This window comes from Mixophyes fleayi, chromosome 1, assembly GCF_038048845.1.
Source record: "Mixophyes fleayi isolate aMixFle1 chromosome 1, aMixFle1.hap1, whole genome shotgun sequence".
Classification (NCBI taxonomy): Eukaryota; Metazoa; Chordata; class Amphibia; order Anura; family Limnodynastidae; genus Mixophyes; species Mixophyes fleayi.
Window position 1 is genome coordinate 349613680 of NC_134402.1, and position 21532 is coordinate 349635211.

General features: G+C 38.4%; 1 protein-coding gene across 1 annotated transcript in view; it reads left to right on the forward strand.

Moving 5' to 3' along the window:
* TMEM132D (transmembrane protein 132D) overlaps positions 1-21532 on the forward strand; it is a 779572-nt gene that overhangs the window by 391169 nt on the left and 366871 nt on the right. The window contains exon 3 of the mRNA XM_075176771.1: positions 2765-2908. Within this exon, the coding sequence (XP_075032872.1) occupies positions 2765-2908 (144 nt within the window). The remainder of the gene's footprint in view (positions 1-2764; positions 2909-21532) is intronic.

The window sequence follows — 21532 nt, forward strand, 5'->3', positions numbered from 1 at the left end:
TCCATAAAGTGGTAGACCACGTAATATCACAAAGCGGGGTCAACGACTGCTAAGGTGCATGGTGTGTAAAATTCACCAACACTCTGTTGATTCCATAACTGAAGAGTTCCAAACTTCCACTTGCATAAAAACTGTGAAGCGGGAGCTTAATGGAATGGGTTTCCATGGCCAAGCAGCTGCATGCAAGCCTCACGTCACCAAGATCAATGCCAAACGTCAGATGGAGTGGTGTAAAGCACACCGACACTGGATTGTGAAGCAGTGGAAACATGTTCTGTGGAGTGATGAATCACGCTTCTCTATTTGGCAGTCGGATGGGCGAGTCTAGATTTGGCATATGCCCGAAAAACGTTACCTGCTTGACTAGGTCCCTTATCTCCAGTGAAGGGAGGTCTTAATGCTCAAGAATACCATATTATTTTGGACAATGCTATGCTTTCAACTATATGCAAACAGTTTGGGTAAGGCCCTTTTCTATTCCAACATGATAGTGCCCCAGTGCACAAAGCAAGGTCTACAAAGACATGGTTTGATGAGTTCGGTTTAGGTCCAATATCGGTGTATATAAATATACATATATATATATATATATATATATATATATATGTGTGTGTATATACCGGGTTATTGGGAACAGGTGCCATCCCCTGGGGTATAGGGTAGTGTACACTAGCAGGGAAGTCACTTAATTCCAAGGTTTTAAGGTACATCTGGCGTCAGACAGTTTTATTAAACAGAAAGAACTAAGACAACTTCAAAATAAACATATTGCCTTTTCAGCACTAGCTGAACATAGGAACCCCATCTCTCAAGTGAGGAACTTTGTGTCCCACACACGCAGATAATATACAAGGCTTACTGGTCACAGTTTGCAGTATCTCCCAGGAGGCAATCCGGTAGTAACTGAAGAGTTCAGCTTTGGAACAAAACCTTAATGGTGGCAGAACTGGGTAGAGAAATTGAGTGTGAACTATAATTGTCGGGGAGCTTAATAATTTTTACTTAACAGGTCAGTCTCCACTGGCTGATAAACTCCACATGCAACTTTTCTCCACCCTTGGCCAATGTTCAGAACTTGGATCTGTAGGTCTCTAGGGTGACTGCAAAATGGGCCAAGAGTGCAATGTGAACATCCTTATAATTGTTGCAGACTGCAGTGTTCATTGCAGGGTATGCCATAAGAACACGTCCCATCTGGCTAGCACCTAGGTATCAGGGCCACACTGCCTTCTTTATACTGTGTATGTCCATCATGCATTCAAACACCTGAGATGAGTATCAACATCCATTAATACCTAATTAAAAGTGAGAATGTTCCTGTATCCCAATCAAGTCCCCAATCTGGATTTGCATTGCAATTACAATTAAGTGACTATTCACAGCAGTTTGAGGACTAGAATAATAAGACAGTAGTACAGCAATGTATTCTATGTTTGGTATAATTATATATATCAGAATATTTAATCAATTACACCAGTCTATATCACATTGGAGCTTAGAATCTAAGTTCTTTATCACATACACACACACTAGGACTAAATTTTGTCAGAAGCCAGTTAACCTACCAGTATCTTTATAGACTGAAAGAAAACAACAGCACCTGGAGGAAACCCACGCAAACAAGGAAAAATATTCAAACTGCACGAATATAACAATGCTAACCAATGTACCAATGTGCTATTCTGTATTGTACAGTGGTTTTTATAGCATTACAGAGCTGCAGGCCTCATAGCAGTTAGACCCTTGCTGCCACTACTGTTTTGCTCTTGGGTAACCCACAGATCTTCCAGTTGAGTGGAATGGGATTGGACTATAAAAGAACAAACGTTTTTCTCTAAGGTTAGGCCCCAAACAGAGAGCTTGCATAGTTTTCTTAAATTGCTGTGGCGTTTTCTTGCGTAAAATTATCAAAGCCTGTTTGTGTTTTAGGACAGACGCTTTATGTGCTCAGAAAACTTTGAATTGATTATCAGTATGCTAATAACCCATACTGATGTATTTTCACAATGACTCTCTACTTAACATAAGTCATCATATTCCATTTTATATATTTTCTTATTAATTATTACTCTGCCAATTTGCACGTTGTATGACATTTAAATCAAACAGGTTTCCATTTATAAAAAAATAAATAAATTACAATTCCATTACGTAGGTCGTATTCGGCCTTTTTAGTTCTTTTTTTAGATGTACTGATTCTGAGCTGGACCTAGTCATGTAAATATATTTTCCTTCCTTATGGGGATTAATTAATGCCAACAACAGAGCTGCTTACAAGAAGATTTTTCTAAAAACATTGCTCACATTCTTAGACTAACATTGATCCAATAATGCCTTTAAGCAACTATGAATCACAAATGGCATAGAGGAAATGCGCTTTACCGAGGGCATGAAAATTTTTTAACAGGTAGATTCCAAATGTAGCAGAATGAGAACTATTGGAGGTGCAAATATGATTTTTATGAGTAACATTTTATGCATGGTATACATATTATATACACACACAGTATTGCATATATGAATCGTGCCCTAATATAGCAACGAACAACACTGCCCAATAAATTATGTGCTATAAAGGACAGAGTGATTTTATATTTAGCAAAATGTAAATTCAATAATTATTATAGCATCTCAGAGTGGTTTGGAATGTTGTAATACATTCATGTGTATTTTTTTTAAAGTATTACAAATGTGCTTATGTTTGAAAAAATGTACATTTCAATATTATGCGTCTGTATACCATTAAATCTGTTTGTTTTTATAGGGCGAAAGTCACGGAAGGCGTCAATATATTTGATATGAGGGCCAGTTCACATTCTTGGGACATGAAAAAAAATATGGATTTTCCTGGCAAATTGTCACCTGTTATCATCGACTGTCAGAGAAAATATCCCATTTCAGAAAGCAGGTAGAACCTTTTATGGACTTTTGATCTTTTGAATACCTTATTGTATATGATTTTGTGCATATGTTTTTGCACATGGCCCACCAATAAACTGGCTAACACAGTATTGAAAGCAATGTGCTTTTCTAGATGAATTTAATGAAAGTTCATTTGAAACTTATTTGGTTAATATGTTATAAAACAGTGAATGTGAATGAAGTAATAAAGGTAAACAAACTACATACCAAATTAATATAAAACAATTTTTTTTTTGCTCTCTTTTCTATTTTAATTACGTAATTTCCTTCTAAAAAAGGCTAGTTTCCACCTTGGTAAGTATGTATGTACTGATGTTGATCAGTGATTTGCCAGTGTGTGTGGTTAAAAGACAGCCACATTAGCTGGGCTACATGCAGGGCCGTAACTAGGGCTGTGCGACAGGGGCAACCGCCAAGGGCGCAATGCTGAAGGGGGGCTCAATTTTGGAATATTTTAGGTTAATTTGGTTAATATTGAGGGCTAGGGGGGCGGCATTTGTCTTTCTCGCCCCAGGCACTAGAATTCTAAGTTACGGCTCTGGCTACATGTGATGTGGTCATTCAATATAAGCACTTCATTCGCCTATTTGGATTGCTTAGTACAAATACGATTTCCTGTGGCCAAAGGGATATGGCCTACCTGAGAAATGGGCGTCATCTTGTTGAAAGGGGGTGTATAAGGGCGGTAATGCAGTTTATTAGAAATGAAGAAAAAAATCAACAACATTTTTGGGAATGGACTTTTGTCTAGTGGTTGAGCAGGTTAAAAAGCAGAAACTGAATAAAAACAGACATTCATTTCAAGTGTGAAAATCAGGCAAAAAGTGTATAGAGTCAGGAAAGTTGTACTGTACAACATGTAGAAAAAATGGATGAATGAGTCATATTATATGGTTTTTAAAATATGGGAAAAGCTCTTATGGGAACAGTGGGATGGTATGAAATGTAAAGTTTGCCCATAGATACTTATCCTACCTTCGGGGTAAATTTATTGAGCTCGAATTTCCAGCGGTTTTGATAATTGGAAATGTTACCTATAGCAACCAATCAAATTCTATTACCTTCGGGGAAAATTTATTGAGCTCGAATTTCCAGTGGTTTTGATAATTGGAAATGTTACCTATAGCAACCAATCAAATTCTATTTATCATTTATTTAGCACATTACTCAAAATGATAGCTACAATCTGATTGGTTGGTCTAGGCAACATCTCTACTTTTCAGACCTGCCAGAAACTCGCAGCTTGATAAATTTAACTCTTAGGGCTAGATTTACTAAGCTGCGGGTTTGAAAAAGTGGGGATGTTGTCAATAGCAACCAATCAGATTCTAGCTGTCATTTTGTAGAATGCACTAAATAAATGAAAGCTAGAATCTGATTGGTTGCTATAGGCAACATCCCTACTTTTTCAAACCCGCAGCTTAGTAAATCTAGCCCTTAGTGTCTGTTTGCAGATATGGTAGTGTGGCTGAAATAACAATTTTCATAATATGACAGCAATGGAGGACAGGTTCCACTGATAGCCAATCATCATCATTTTATTATTTTATTTATATGACACCACAGAAACCACAGCACCCTACAAACAATAAAAAACAAATAGAACAAAATACAGATAAGCAAGGGGCAAGAGAAACAATAGGATCAGTAAAAATCAATACAAGAGACAATAGAGAAAGCACCTAACAAGACACAACAAGAACAAAGGAAACCGTACAAAGAGGATAATGAGGTCAGAGGTAAAGAGAGACAAACTTGCAAGAGTTAATATTCAAGTGGATTAGGGAAGTAGGTGGAACGAGAGGAGGGAGCTGTTTAGGATTAGGTGGGTAGCAAATGAAGATAATACAGATGGAGGAAAGCAGGGGCTGGCTGGCAAATTTAAAATTTTAGCCTTGGTGGCGAGACATGGTTCAGCAGCCTATTAGGAACATTTTAAAGGACAAAAAAATGGCAGTAGCTCAGTAATCCAGCCCAAGGTAGTCCACTATGGGTCTGGCCCAGATTTTCCCCCAGCCCAGCCAGCCCCTGGAGGAATAGGGGAGGAAGATGAAAGTGGAGCATGCGGAGGCAACTGTCTTAGGATGGGGCAGTATAGTCAAGTGTGAAAAGCTGAGTTTTCAAGGAGTGGTTGAAGTATTCAAGGTTGGTTAGGCAGGCAGCATGGGCAAAGTTATTTACCAACATTGACCAACCATACAGCAATTATTATTATTATTATTATTATTATTATTATTATTATTATTATTATTATCCAATTGATTTTACAATTGGAAACAAATGCAGTAATAAAACAAGACTGGCTATTGCTAGATGTGGTTAAGTGCCATATAGTGCATATTGGTCCAGCCAGATTGCAATGAGAAAAGTGTTTAGTTTGCCTATAAGATCCATTCACACAACAATGTTGGTTTGGGGGTCAACAGGTTGTTTGGATGTAGAAAGCAAATAAATGTAAATTTGAGTGAATTGTGTATAGGGGTTGACAATTATGTAGAATAGCCTAAGGACGTTAAAAGGATAATTTGGGAATTGATACACTTGTCTACAGAGGTGATTTTCATGGAACACTTGAAGATTTGGAGGGTAAGGCAAAGTCTTGTTGTTTAAGGGAGGGAATTATACAGAGTGGGTACAACCTAAAGTCCTATAACCAGGAATGGGAGCAAGTAGTAAGGATGATGTACAGAGAGAGAGGATATATTCGGACAATTGGAGAGATGTATGTTGTTGCAGTTTTGTTAACGACTTTGGACGGTAGTAGAAGTAATTAATATATGATTCTGTAAAATAAAGGCAACCAGTGTAGACACTGGCAGAGCAGCAGTAGAAGAATACTTGGCAAAGAATATTAGTTTAATTGCTGCATTCAAAATTGATTGTGGAGTCCTGGTTAGGGGAAGACATTAAGAAAGTAATTACAATAATCAATGCGATAGATTATAAGAGTATGAATCAATGTTTTTGCCATTTCTTGTGTGAGATATGTGCATAAATATTTAGTGCATGTTAGATAATGAAAGCAAATATCTGATTGTTAACCATAATGCTTATAACCATAAAGCTGCGTAATGTCCAAGGCTGTAGTTTTTTTTGCACCATTTAAACCGATTCACATTAAATTTTTAACACTATAGCATTTCTGAACAATTATAGCCAGGGAATCCTATTTATAACTAGTAAAATGCAAAGTCAATAATGGTAATGATTTAGTTGACACACACTAATGAATATCATAGATTAATCAGACTTGGAGAACGATATAAATAAGTGTAAGTCATTGCCGGTGACATTTAGCTGGTGGGAAATTCACTGTAATAGCTAAATGTCTAATATTAAACAGATGGCATTGTATAAATTTGTTATTATCAGAAAATAAATTAAAACAAATACTCTCCAATTTTCATTAATGATGTTAAAGAAGTTAGTTTTGTTTTTCAAGGTAAGCTGCTATCTAAATTCAAAGGTACAGATCTATCAAACATTCTAAAAAGGAAATGTGGTTTGCCCAGAGCAGCCAATCAGGTTCTAGCTATCATTTTTAGACTATACTAGATAAATGATAGCTAAAATCTTATTGGTTGCAATGGGCAACACCTTCACTTTTCCATTTTAGAAGGTTTATAAAACTACTCCTAAATGTGATTTATTTTATAGTTAATAGTATATGTTTAAGTGTTTCCTTTATGGTAGGGATGTAAAAGCATTTTGAGATATTGTACTCAATTGAAGGGGCCACAATACTCACCTTGCTTAAAAAATGCAATACTTAGAAATTACAATAGGAAAAGAGGAAACCGTGTCTGCCACCACAGGGGCATAGTCCTTCCATGTAGGGAGGCAGTCACATCACATAGGAAGAATCCTTGCTGTATCATCCTTTCCCCCTCAGACATTTTCCCACCTGTTTGTTTCTTACCTGATATCAAGGAAGCAAACTGGAAGTATGGTGAATATTGCCCTGGACCATGACAGCATAGACCAGTACCTTAGTATTAGCATAGCACTGGCCTGGAGGAGTAGCAGATGGCATTTTCACTGGTAAGAAGCTGCTAATGGCTGCTCCTCCATTTACATGTTTTTTAATGTATTTGTCAAATTGCACTTAGAGAAGCAGGGCAAGATAGATTAAATGTAGCTTTTTCTGATAGGAGTAGCTTTGTAAATCAGGGTGTTCGTTGCTGAACGTGGGTAGATGCAGAAATGCCCACCATATTTTGCCAACATGCAAAATTTAAGTTTCCTTCTGTGGGTGAAGACAGGTAAATGAGATTCACTGGATGGAGATTGCACATCATTGGGGTGTTCCTGATTTTACTGGTGATCACGGAGACTTTTCCTTTCTGCAAAGTTACCTGATTTGTATACATCTTCAGAGGGTCTGGTTATTGGGTGTAAACCTAATCCTTAAAATGATAGTGGTCCTAGAAGTCTGTCTTTAACCAACACCATGAACTACCCCCAATCACTATTTCTTTGCTTGAGAAGTCACCCACATCAACACCATTATCCCTTTGGGATGTTTTTCTAGTCTGATCTTATCAATCTTGTGCTTGAAGAGGGTTTGGGGTGGGAGGGTTGAGTGTTAAAAAGGCATTTGAGTTTAGAAACCTGAGCATAGATGAGTGATTGGAAGTATGTTTGTTTTTCAGTGTCTACAGCATTTTGATAAGAGTGATAGATATAAGTATATGTGAAGAAATCATTACAAGTACAAGATTTACGCCAGTGACGTTCTGTTTTATGGGAACGTTTTTGAAGATTTTGTGTTACTTTAATGTGCCATGGATGACATGGAATTCGACGTGGAGTATGAAGAGTCGCTGGAGCCACTTGATCAATGGCTGTTGCTAGGGCTTGGTGAAAATGAGATACTGCCATATCAGTGGAGGGGAATGTAGAGATCGGTGAGAGAAAGTGTTGTAGAAAGGTGGAAAACTTGAAAATAAATAGAATTAAGATTTCTGCAGGTATGAGGAGGCTTGGGGGTGGAGGTGAGCATGTAGCTGAGACTGGAAATAGAGTGTAAGGAAATAAGTAACTGAGCATAATCTATGCATTAGATTATGCATTTTATGTCCCTTTTATTTGAAAGAAACTCACCATATTTATTCATTAAGCATTGTGCTTTTTTGTCATGTTAAATCACATTTATTAACATTCTGTCCCTGTGTTCTTAAATAATCCACATGTCAAATAGGCTTGTTTTGTATAACACTATTGGCCTGATTCATTAAGGCAAGCAAAGCAAAGAAAATGAGTAAATTTGCACTTTGAAAATACTATGTTGCATTGGAGGGGAAGGTAGATTTTAAATGTGGTTACAGATTTAGAGTTTGGGTAGTGCATGGTCTAGAACAACTTTAAATTTCAGTGTAAAAATAAAACTATCAAATATTTGTGTGCTGCCTGTGCTACAAATGCAAACTAATTTGCACCCGTGCATTGTAGCATGGTTTGTCTAGGAGCAAATTATCTCCTCTTTTTTGCTTTGCTTGCCTTAATGAATCAGGCACTACATGTTTACAGTGAATTGTTTGGTTTACATGTACCCTGACTAAATAAGGTTGTGATTCCATTTTTTTAAACAGGTAGGGAGTAACTGAAGGTTTTAATTTAATTAACTCTATTACACCCACGTGTCACACATACCCCCGTGAGTCTTGTCATGGCACTTGTTATCCATTTAGATTGGCATAATATTTATTTATATGAACTACTGTACTGCAAAAGTTCTTAATAAAGTAAAAAGAAAAATAGAATGTAACAACTTACAAAATACGCTCTGTAATAAAAACCCTTAACTTCAATATGTCTGGACAATGTTCTGAATTATCTGTTTTTAACAGTATCAAATACAGATAGTTGTCTGTAAAACATAAAATAGAGATTTTTATTTTTTTGCAAGAGAAAAAGCAAACAGTATATTATTTACATTAGTACAATGCAAAAAATGAATTTAACCAATCTGAGGCTTGACTGAACACCAACTGAAATGTCAAAGACGTTCAGTGCAGTGTACCAAAGGTATGCAATCTAGCATATATGGATCTACCAGGCAAAGCATGCCTTTTAGCTAAAAGATTGTAGGTCCCTGGACAGCCATAAAATGCTTACCTCTTCGGTACACAATACATAGGTAAATTTTATACACAGCTGAATGGGAATTTTTTATATGATGGATCCAGCAGTAAGTATTTTCTATAAGAAGAAATACTGGAATTTTTACAAAGGTCAGTATGTGTCTAGACCACTGACTTAATCAATTGAAAATCTCTTAGTGGTTTTGGTGAAGCAAATGGTTGTTTGTTAAGTACTAGAATTGGAGTTAAATTAAAAAAAAAACTAATTTTCTCATCTTAACACATTCCATCATCATTTAAAGCCTGTGTTATTTAATGTAATAAATATGCAAAGCGAATATTTATGTATGATTATTTTCCAGATACACATGCTGCCAGTTTATTATTTTTAAGTTATTTATGGGCCATTTGCATATTGTTTAATTACTCTTAAAACTAGAACTCATCACTTGAATGCAAAGGTATATTTGTTAAGTAATTTGAGATTCGCTGCTTGATGGTTTAACATGGATCAGAAAATATTATTAATAAAACTAACTTAGTGTGAAAAGTGTAATTTTCTGCAATAAGGAGACACTCTTGGGACGGGAATGGTTGTTCACCATGCTTCACACATTGAAAATAAGATCAGTAAACACAGGCATCTAAATGCTTTTTTCGCTTGAAGAATTCATGGTAATACAATTAACATACAATTATTTTGTAAAGCAGAAATATGTTTGAAATAACTAGTTAGAGGCTATGCAATTAGTATATGGAAAAACTTTAACATAAATAGATTGTCTGTTTATGTATGATTATGTGTGTAATTATAATACAATTAAGATTGCATCAATGTAACATTGTCTGGGTAGTTATTATCATGTTTATCAGAATATTAGATGACACTGCCTGTAAGGACCCAAATTGAGGGGTCTATGGGGCCCACATCTGGGGGGCCTACCTACCTTGTAGATGTCCCATGCAGCAGCAGTGGGGCAGCAGAAAATTTCTCACTTACTTCTTCTTACTGAAGTTTCCGCTAGTGATCAGGCAGTTGCTGCTGTCATAGTAACTGTGGCTGGATCACTTATAGATAACTTATAGTATAAATTTATTATATTTAGTAGCGCAGTGCGCCAATGTATATTGTTGCAACTGTACTGATTTTTGTATTTGAGATATATTGACTTCTGAGGCCATATATTATGTAGGAGGAAATTAGTTTTTTGTAACTTTTCTAAAGAAAGTCCCATGCTAATTAGGTATTTTTATTTGAGTGACCATTACCTCCTTTTAGCCTGAAGACACAGCAGGGGGCCATTACCTTTATTATCCTGTCTTGCTAAACAGATAGACGCACTACATGAATAATGCAACCAGCAAGTAATTTAGGAAATCAGATTGATGTGAATTTTGTTAAGTAAATTCCGTTAAATCATGATTAGAGAATATATTACATCCTGATGGTAAACATTGAATGCAATATCTCAGAATCTGTGGTGCTACTAGGATCAGGGGCCTGGGTTACCCCCTGCCAACATGTGTGTCAGAAATTGTATAAAAGAGCACTGTTTGACCAGTAACATAGTAATATTCCATCTGTAGCTCTTAATGACCACTAGTACCAAAAACTAGTGTGTAAAGGTCCTTGTCAGGAATCTTCAGTAGAAAAAACATGACTCCTTGAAGATTCTGTCTGAGGCCTATTGCCTGCTTTATCCTGTGACCAACAGATAAGAGCTTACATTCCCCCGGCTGCCCTGTGTTGATCCCAATGTCCCTGTGTCAAAGCTATGTCTGCTACCCAGCAGTCCTGATCCATAATAAGCTGTCAGGAGGTACCAGTCAGCCCACAGCAAAGAGGCGCCACAGCAACTACCCAGAAGTAAGTTATTCTAGTTCACTTTGAAGGAGCCTAGTGGTCGCAGCCGAATTCACCTACAACTATTGTGTTGTTGGCATTTACAAGTCAGCAAGTGTCTGGTGGCAGGTGACACCAATAGGAGTGGTCAGTAATAGTCTGTTACTGATGATAAGAAAGAAACCCAGATAAACTGTGCAGGAAGAACATCCCTTCATTGTTATTCTCCCCAACAGTAACAAAAAACGAAAGCCTGTGATTGGTTAACAGTGTATGCTGCTTTCAATTGGTTATTATAACGGCAGCCACAGGCTGATCAGTACATGGATGCCTTGCAAAACTTTGCTGTGGGCCCAAAAATATATGGTTCCCTGGAATCAACATGTTTCAAATATGTAAGTTAGTAATATGATTTAATAAGATTTTATTCAGTGTCTGTGTGTGGGGTGGTCTGGTGTGTGTGTATATTGGGTTTTTTTCTAATTATTTTTTAGCTATCAAAAGTAAAGGAAACATTTTATTTAATGGCTTATTTTATCTGATTTGTGTGCCCTAGAATAGCTATTAATTATATAGTTGCATAATTAGTAAGTTTGGAAAACCACCTCTAGTTTACTATCAAGTTTAACCTTGCATACATTCTAATTGATTAAGTAAAATAGGAGACACAATGTTGATGATTTACTGGGCATAAATTTTACTCCAACATAACTTAGATAGATTGCCATTAGCGTATTTTGTCCTGACTTTTTTTTATCGCAAATGTTGGGAGGTATACTTTAATAAACCATCCTCCAAATTGCAATTCAGTTGCCATGCAGTCATAGTAATTTATTAAGGGCAGGCAGATCTGGAAGTATTGATATACAGTGCTGTAGAAAAGAGGTATGGTGCCAAGGGCAAGACTACATTGTGGCATGGTCCAAAACTGAAAAGCAGATCACTATCTTCTTGCTTACCTGTGCATAAGGTTCCACAACCTCTTGGTACCTCTGTGCATCCCTCTCTCCTAGTCCCACATCTAACTCCTCCTCACACTACATCTAAGTAGACTGGTACCAGGCAGCATCTTAGTTCCAGTACCCTTCACAAACCAAGCCATATATAATTAAAGGGCTCTAGTGCTGAGAGACCGTTATGGGCTTCCTGCAACATTACTAAACATTTTCAGAAAACACAATTAGGGCTTGGGTGTTAGGAACTCCTCCAGCCGGCACAACACAACCCGGAGTCTACTCTGTCAGTCAGGTGTTCACTGGAGCCCCTGATGGTGGGGACAGACTGGGCTGCAGACTGGCAGAGGGTCGTGAAGTGTGTACCGGCTGGGGAGAACCCAGGCAAGAAGAGTCAGGTCCACGCAGAGGTCAAAAGGCCGGCAGCAGGTATCAGTATCGATGAACAAGCTGAGGTCAAAGGTCACAGGCAGAGAAGCGGAACGGGTAAACGAGCCAAGGATCAGGGTCACAGGAAACACAAGCGAAGTCCAATACAAAGCCAAGGGTCAAACACGGGTAGTCAAAACGTAGGTAACAGGATACAGGAACTGGAACAAGCAGGTCAGCAGACTGGAGCACAGAAGCTATAACCGGCAATGAGGCAGCAGACCTCATTGCCTTAAATACAGACACAGACCAATCAGCAGTTGCACACACTCCTGCAGGCTAATTTACTAGTATCCAGCAGGGCCAATCAGGGCTTGCCCCTAAACTACACAGTTGCAGGCTAATGCCTGTTACTAAGCCTAATCAGCCCACAGGCTGCCTGCTATGCGCATGCGCCCGGCTACCAGCACCGCCGGGACGCAGCGCTAGTGTACTAGCGTCTGGCCGTTGCCCTGGTAACGGCCGGACAGGAAGAGGAAATGACGTCCCGGTCGTCAAGGTGACGGCCGGGACGCTGGGGCGCATGAGAAGCGAGCCGCGGCGGCTGTGAGTACCGCCGCGGCTCGTGACATTGGGTATATAAAGTGAACTGAGTAAAACTTTTACTTTCCCCAGGACTTTAGGATATTACTTATTCCTGGTGTTAATAGAGTAAAGCCAGAAAAAAATGCAGTCATACGGAGTCATTCAACAGTGCATGTTGAATTCAACTCAGCTGCCATGTGATCTGCACTCCGCGTCTGACAGTAAGACAGTAGGTTAATGTCTGCTATATTCGTTCTGAATTATATGAGCGTCTGAGTGTGTCTCCCATGTCCCCAGGCTCCAATCATTATGTGAACATTGGGCACAAGCAGCAGGCAGCGCTCTCTGACAGATGCAGTGCTCATGCAGACAATCTCTCAGATGACAGATGTTAGAGTCACCTTAAGGCACCCATTGGCCTTGGACAAAGTTTAAACTAGTAGACTGCTCTTGCATTTATCAAAACACCATGTATTTTAAAATGTATATTAAATAAAAAAGGAATGGTAAGATTGGAGGCTACAAGTCTTATTTGTCACACTGTACAAAAGTATAAAAATCACATCAATGTCCAACCTCCTACCACTTTAGCACCACCTCTGACATTAAATGAAACATTTCCATTTTTCTCTGAAAATACTGATTAGTTTATCCTCAGTTATGGTTAATATCAATCACAAGAGTGAGGGTACAATGGGACTCTGCTGCTGCTGTAAGGTGCACAGATTTTATATTCCAGTAAACGTTATGTGCTGAAGAATATACAATGGGGCACATTTCATAGGTTGAATTAAGTTCATGAGAAAAGAATTGCAATAATGTGCATTTTTATTTCCCTCCCTTTACTTAATGACCATACATTAAAAAGACATTTACTTGACTACTATGATAGGAAACGAAAGTCTTATCTGTTCCATAAAATATACAATGTGCTTGGGTAGTGAAAAAAAAATTAAATGGATGTTATTCCCAACGAAAAAACAACACAGTGTGAAAAAGGGGAAATGCCATGAACTAAGGAGTTAACTCTGTAATGGAAGGATGCATTTAAACAACCTGGACTTCAATATAATTATATATTTTTTTATTGTGTATTTAGCAATAGATTGTAAACTGCAATAGACGGGATTGCTTACAGCTGGTCTTCAGTTTAAATTTAATAAAATGTGGGCAGCGCAGTGGCCTAGTGGTTAGCACTTCTGTCTCACAGCATTGGGGTCATGAGTTCAATTCCCGACCATGGCCTTATCTGTGTGGAGTTTGTATGTTTTCCCTGTGTTTGCGTGGGTTTCCTCTGGGTGCTCCGGTTTCCTTTCACACTCCAAAAATATAATGGTAGGTTAATTTGCTGCTATCAAAATTGACCCTAGTCTCTCCCTCTCTGTCTGTTTGTGTGTGAGTGTGTGTCTCTATATTAGGAAATTTAGACTGTAAGCTCCAATGCTGCAGGGACTGATGTGAATGAGTTCTCTGTACAGCGCTGCAGAATTAGTGGCGCTATATAAATAAATGATGATGATGATGATGATAATCACAGATTATTATGTCAGGTAAGCACCTCTTAAAATGAGTCCTATAGCAATTGGGTGCAGCTAATTGAGCACCAGAAATGGGGTCTGTGGAACCCTGTGTACTGAAACTGGATTGAAGGAGCTCAGCACACAGTGACAGTGGATAGTCCTGCAGTGGCGCACGCAGAGGGGGTTTCTAGGTCTCCAGAAACACCCCCCCTCCGCTAACTAAGTGCCCACCATAGCGGCACTGTACTATACAGCAGCCGCAGCGCTGTCAAAGAAGCGTCCACGGCGGTGCTGTATTTGGACAGCGCCGCGGCTGCTGTATAGGACAGCGCTGCCGAAACGGAGCATGCGCAGCAGCTGTCTCGCGTGTTTTCTTTTTTTTGTTGTTTTTTTTTACAATCCTGCGTGCGCCCCTGTCCTGCTGTAAACTCTCTTTGAAATGAAGTTGTTTTGGACTCTCTAAGTTTGTTATTTTGCTTCAAGCCTGGTAAAAATACTGGTGTCCAATGTTTTAGCTATAAATTAGCTATGAACTTCAATGCATGACAATGTCAGAGGAAAATAGTGTATTAACATCACACTGATATCAAATGTTCTTTTGTCTGACCTTTTGAAACAGGAACAGGTTTCCAAGGAGCGAGTTATGTTCCATAGTAGTTGGGTCCGTTGGAGTGGACGGATCACAGTAGGAAGTACTGGGATATCGCTGACAGAACTCTGATCCAGACAGGCAGGGGTCAATACAGAGTAGTCTGGCACTTGTCTGGAGAAGTGGACAGCTCATTGTAGCAGGTAGTGAGCAACTAGAATGTATTTGGCAGAATTCAGAGTCAGACAGGCAGGGATCAGGAGTAGAGAAGACAGCATAATTCTTTAAACAAACCACTGGTTAGGGCAGTTAGATAGATGGCAGAATCCTGCTGTCATTATTAAATGGGTTAATAACAGAGAACAGAACAGATCAGTATACATGACACACTAAGTCAATTAGGAACTATCACCAGCATTGGTATGCTGTGAGGAAGAGGTTTATAAAGGCAGCAGCAATCAGAACTGCAGGATAATTTGCTGCATGGGTGTGGTAAGTAATAGCACAGCTGCCACACTGGGAGCTGAAGAGAAGCTTGTTGCTATTTACCTAGCAACCATCTGAACTGCAGTTTTGATCCAACACATGGTTGCAGCAGTAATGCACATCTGACAGCTCAGAAAAACAGGATTAATGTTTTTGCTCCTATATTGCTATTTATAGCAGTAACAGTGATTTTGGGTCTATTTTTATAGTGATCTCTTCATAACTGTTAAATGTTCAACAATTTTTGCCCAAGGCTGTAACAAGCCGTCTGGCTAAAATTAGTGGCAGTCTATTCTGTCCTGCCCCCTTACAGCTGTACTGCCTGTACTGTATGATGGCGGCCCTGATCCGCGTAGGGAGAGCCTGATGGCTGCGCTACCTCATGTGTCTTAGCGTGAACTGAAGTCAAAGAAAATGGTTTAAATTGATGAACACGGTAACATAATAGTCGTGGAGGAAGGCACCGGAGCTTCTGTGTCTGACATGTTCAAATAGCTGTGGGTCAAGATCCAGCCTTTAAGTTCAGTACAGTGAAGACTGTTTAGATGTTATATATACCCTATGCCACTAATCTTACATGATCATTAATACCCTGTGTGCTGAATCCCATAGATTATCTACAGCTTGTTTGCTTCACAGACAAGATAACTTGCTTCACAGTAGCAAGATAACATGGACGACCAAAGTCTCCCTTTGGAGTGAAAAATGTGGAAAATAAACCTCTGCATAACTTCACCATCCCTAAAATAAAAAGAGATACTGAAAAAGACTGCTTTTCAATAAGTAAATACTAAATATGGGCTGAGAGCTGAAGCAGTCGTGGAATTTTTTAGAAATAAAACTTGAAAAGAGAACAGAGATGGAAGAACTTGGAAGACATGGAAGAGAACTAGTGAAAAAAGTTCTGCTTCCAGGTGGTACCAAACCAAGTTGCATCAGTTTTTTTTTAACTTTGGTTTAACTGCGCAAAATATGGCAACAAACATGATGGACAATCAAGTAATGGAAGTTTATTTGTTCCAACATACTGATGTTGCACTGAATTTTGCTCATCGGAGAAATGGGTTTTTAAATGTAGTGGTTCTTATTAAAGTGATGTGTGGCAAAATTAAAAAAATTAACACAAGCTCTGCAATGAAAGTAGCCTTGGTTCCAACCCCAAATTTTGACAATAATGTATCAAAAAAGGCACCGTTATGGAATGACTCATTTTATGAACACGTTCCAAATTCCATGATATATACGAGTATGAACATGATAGCAACATTATGCCTGTGAAAACACAAAGACAATGTCTTCCGATTGCTTTAGTATATGCAACTTTTGTAGCCCAAAACACAGTTAAAACGTCAGGACCAGTGCATCTTTCATCCAAGTCCATTTAATCAGAAAATATTACATTTGAAACCTGTACAGTGGCACAAAGAATTAGGAAAAGTGACGATCCCATAACTATCTGCAAAAGTGTTCATTCAACATTGTTGAAATCTTCCGAGAAAAAAGCCTCCCAGAACAATGGCTCAGAAAAAGAAACACAGGTTATTCCTTTTACAGATACAGATCAAGATTCTGATATCTTAGTGACATCAACTATGTTTCAGAACCACGTCACTGTTCCTCAAATAAGTACATCCCACCAAAACAACTCTGCCGCTCTAGAGCAGTGTTTCCCAACCCTAGTCCTCAAGTACCCCTAACAGTGCATGTTTTCCATATCTCCTTGCTGGAGCACAGGTGTAATCATTACTGACACTTTTTGAAAGATCCACAGGTGGTATAATGATATAACATGTGACCTGGAAACCTGCACTGTTAGGGGTCCTTGAGGACTAGGGTTGTGAAACACTGCTCTTGAGAGTCTAATGTCTTCATGTTTGGTGATTACATCCAAATCCATGAAAGACCCACAACTCATGAAAAGAATTGAACAGGAATCTTTAATACCAGCTGACCAGTATCAAACTGTTTTTTCTGATAACTATTTAATGAAGAAATTAAATACATTTCCACCATTCTTGCCATTAAATAAAAAAGGACAGAGATGCAAAGATCTAATCTTTGAAAAAGTTATGTAATGAGTAAAAGCAGGACTTTCTAGAAAGTTGTGCACCTATGACAACTACTACAGAATGTTTACAAATAAATTAGAAGTTACAAAAGAAGGAAAGCGGGCTAAAATGGCTTTATCTCCTGATAAAAATCTACAAATTGTCCTCAAGTAGCTGTTTCTGTGTCTGTAGTTCACCAGCCTATACTACTAAAGGCAATGATAATGGTCACCTTCAAAACAAAAGCCAGTTGATTTCTTTTTAGACTGTTAAGCAGAAAGAGCTGAAGAGTTGGCCACTCAGATAAAACTTAAGCTGCTTGGTGTCAATGCTCCACATTTAAGGCAAGAATGGCTGTGGACGATTTACAGACTGCTCTTACTGTTTCCTCGTCCAGTTTCCCCCCACACTTTACAGCTGCTGGGTTCATTCTCAGAAGGGTTTTTTGGTCCCCTTGCCCCCCAGCCCAGCCAGCCCCTGTTCAGCAGCCACAAGACCACTATTTCCTTGGTTTGGGCCAATGGTTTGGAGGTTGCCTCCAAACAGCCAGGTAGCTAGTGAATGGAAAAGAATCATCATCCTCTTCTCATCACCATTCATTTACATAGCGCCACTAACACAGATAATATTTTTTGGTCATTCACTTCAGTCTATGCAGCCCATCAATTTACTAGTATGTTTTAGAGTGTGGGAGGAAACCAGAGCACACTGAGGGAGCTCATGTAAACCCAAGGAGAACATACAAACTTCACTCAGATAAGGCCTTGACTAGGAATCAAACAATGCTTTGGTATCCCCCCTAGGAATTTGATTTGGTATACCGGGTGACCCAGTTTCATTCAGTCCCACAGGAGCTGAAGACACTGAATGCCACTCAGAGAAAACTTAAGCTACTTGGTCTCATTGCTCCACATTTGAGGCAGGAATGAATGGGGCTGCGGAAGTGATAAAGACTGCTCTCTTTGTTTCATTGTGGGGTTCAGCCACTCCACTCCATACTTTACATCAGCTGGTTCCTTCTCAGAAGGATTGGTTGGCCTCCCTGCCCCCACCCCCTGTTCTGTGGCCATTTTTATGGCTATTTGCACCTTAATAAGTAGACCTCTTTGTAATAGAAGCAGGAGTGACTTATTTTACCTACCTTGTTCCCACAGTCACTCATCTTTTCCATAATGGAACTGGGAATAATGATTTCCATCTGTCATTGAGACCCTAAACATTCAGGGCAGGATTTTGAGCAAATAATATAAAATAAATAATTCATACACATTACATTTTTTTTAAAGAAAAAATGAGGTAGAAGTGCTAAACCCAGTATATAATTTGAACATTTTAATCCTTTAAAACCCAACAGTGGTACTAACATTCAAAGTTGTTAATAAATAGTAACAGTATGCGCCTTTAACAAGATGCACATGAAAACGTTTAGGTTGTAATTAAACAGAAGGATTGAACAAACACTAAATATAGCCAATATTATCGTCGCTGATATTTACTTTTGCACAGCATTAAAAATGATTTCATTTACAATGCAATAATCATAAGCAAATAATCTCTTGTACTTGCATCCAAGGAACCAGTGCTACAGTTAGTGCATTTGAATTGTAAACAACTAAATATTTCTGTACTGTATTTATACACTAATAAGCAATTATGGGGTTGTTAATCCAAATGGAAAGCACTCAACATGCTCAAGCACAACCTAATAGGTTAACCTGTTAGTAACAGCTTTAACCTTTTGGTCCCTCATTTCTTAGTGACCTTTTGTTGGTTTTTACAAACAAATGATTTGGACTTCATATCCCTGGCTTTCAGACTAAACCTGGCTCGTAACATGAAGTGACTTCGATTTCTTTCACTGTTAGATCTCCAAAGAATAGATCAAGTGCAGACTTTTATTGTAAAATGCCTTATCTGCTGGCAGGGAAAGTTCAGAGCGAACTATACATTCAGCCATGTGGAAACAAGATGTTCTGTTTGTGATTTGTTTGTGCGCTCTCACCATTATTCGCTGCCACAGGCATCACATTTTATAGAAGCGTCTAGGGCTGTAGCAATTAGCTCACATTAGTGCTTTATCAAACTAAGCCATTCATAACTGCATTGATTTTGAAATTGCTTTATCATCCAAACACTGTATCTGTTTATGACAGTGAGGTTTGTGCATTAAATCTCTCCTCAGTAACCAACACCAGCAATATTTTTGTTTGTAATATCTATAAAGGAATGGCTTCTCCTCTTAGTGAATTAAGCTCTTAATTACCATCCCCCAATGCCAAAATGTTGCCCTTCACTGTGACCTTTCCATGCTTTGTGCCACCCTGTAGCGTCCAGATGTAAAGAATTGTTCCACTGCAAGGTCTATCAAAAATATGATATTTTGTGGTATTTACTACTTCTGTAATAATCTGTGCTGTCTCTAATAATTACTGTAACATATGGAGCAATGTTTCTTAATACAGATGTTACACTGACATATATTTGACATTATTTTTCTCTTTCACCCCGAGGATGTGATATTTCCTTGCAGTTTAGTCCAGAGCCCTAATTACCCACAGTGTCTCCATATGTTCAAAGTTGTGATGTCACTGCATATATTTGCACCTAGTCCAGGCTATAAAACTTCACATCTCATTGAAGCTCAACATTACCGAGAAAAGATGAAGAACAGTTTCTACTAAATCTATATTGATGGCAAACTAATTAATGCTTGGATTTTTCTCCAAACAACTAGTCAGAGCATGCTTAATTAAGGAAAAGAACCATTGCACTTACTGGTACTCAACAGGTGTTTTTTAATGCCATGTGTCTATTTGTGTCCATAGCTTCTGTTTTTACAAAGACACAAACAGATTAGTTTGGCAAGGTGTTATCCATATTGGTGGAGCCAATACATTTTTAAACAGTACAACCTGGCATGGCTGGACAGGGCAGGGAAGTAACAAGAAACTTGTTAGCCTGGTAGCAAAAGTTTTATGGGGCCCCCAAAACTTTCTATGGAGGAACATCCTTCACTCACATACCTTACCAGATCAGCCATTTGTCTCCATTTGTTGTTGATCTACATTTCAAGGCGTGGAACTTGCACATATTTAATTGTGTTCTAATTTTACCAAGAATCTGCAGATTTGGGATACCTTATCCATAATTAAATTTTTTGCTGTGCGCCTTGAAAGTCTGCTTCACATTCTGTTCTATATTTAAATAACTGAAGATAGTGGTATATTTACATTTTGCACATCTACCTTCTATATATTTAACAGCTGCCCAGGATATCATGCTTTCAGTACTTTTACACTGCTGCAGGGATTAGTGATGTTGCAGTAAAATTTCATGGATATCGAGTTTCACAACGTAACAGACCATTTTACAGAGGTGTGAAGTTCCGACAACACTTCTCTCTTTTTTGTTCTCCTTTTCTCTATCCTTTTCACTGTACTTTTCTTTCTCCTGTTCACTCTCTTTTTCTGTCTTTTTTTCACACTCCATTTTTCTCTCCCTTTCATCCCATTTTCTCTCTCATTTTCTCTCCCATTTTCTCTCTCCTTTTTACTATGCTTTTCTATTTACTTTTCACACATAGAACTTAATTTATCAAACTTAAAAGCCATATCTCTGGTAAAAACATGTCTAGCAAAGGATCACAGCCAGTGTTGAATGATGGCATAGTCTGGAATGACTGTGTAAAATATAAGACACTCAAATGATTATTGCAGAAACACTTTTTTCCTGTGACATCACTGGGTATAGGCAACTTAAGGGTTAAATATCAACATCAATTTCAAAACCTGATTAATGTGCATTTGGAGACATTTGTTATCACCTAGAGTGTCTGTGGCGCACACAGCTAGGCATCCTGTTTATATTGAACCAGTTATAGAGTCTACTGCTACAAGATTAATTCAACCTGTGAAATAAAGTGTATAGCACAACTCCACAGGGGCCATCAGATGTAAGCTCCCTTCGAAGTCACAGAAGGGATTATCTCTCCAATGTACAGTATGTCCTATATAGTCTTATAAGATAGAAAATACACCAAAGAAATTATATTCAGAATTCATATTGGCATCAATGTTTGCATGTGTTTATAATCAGTGAATACAGCACCCATGACATGTTGAAATGTACATGCTA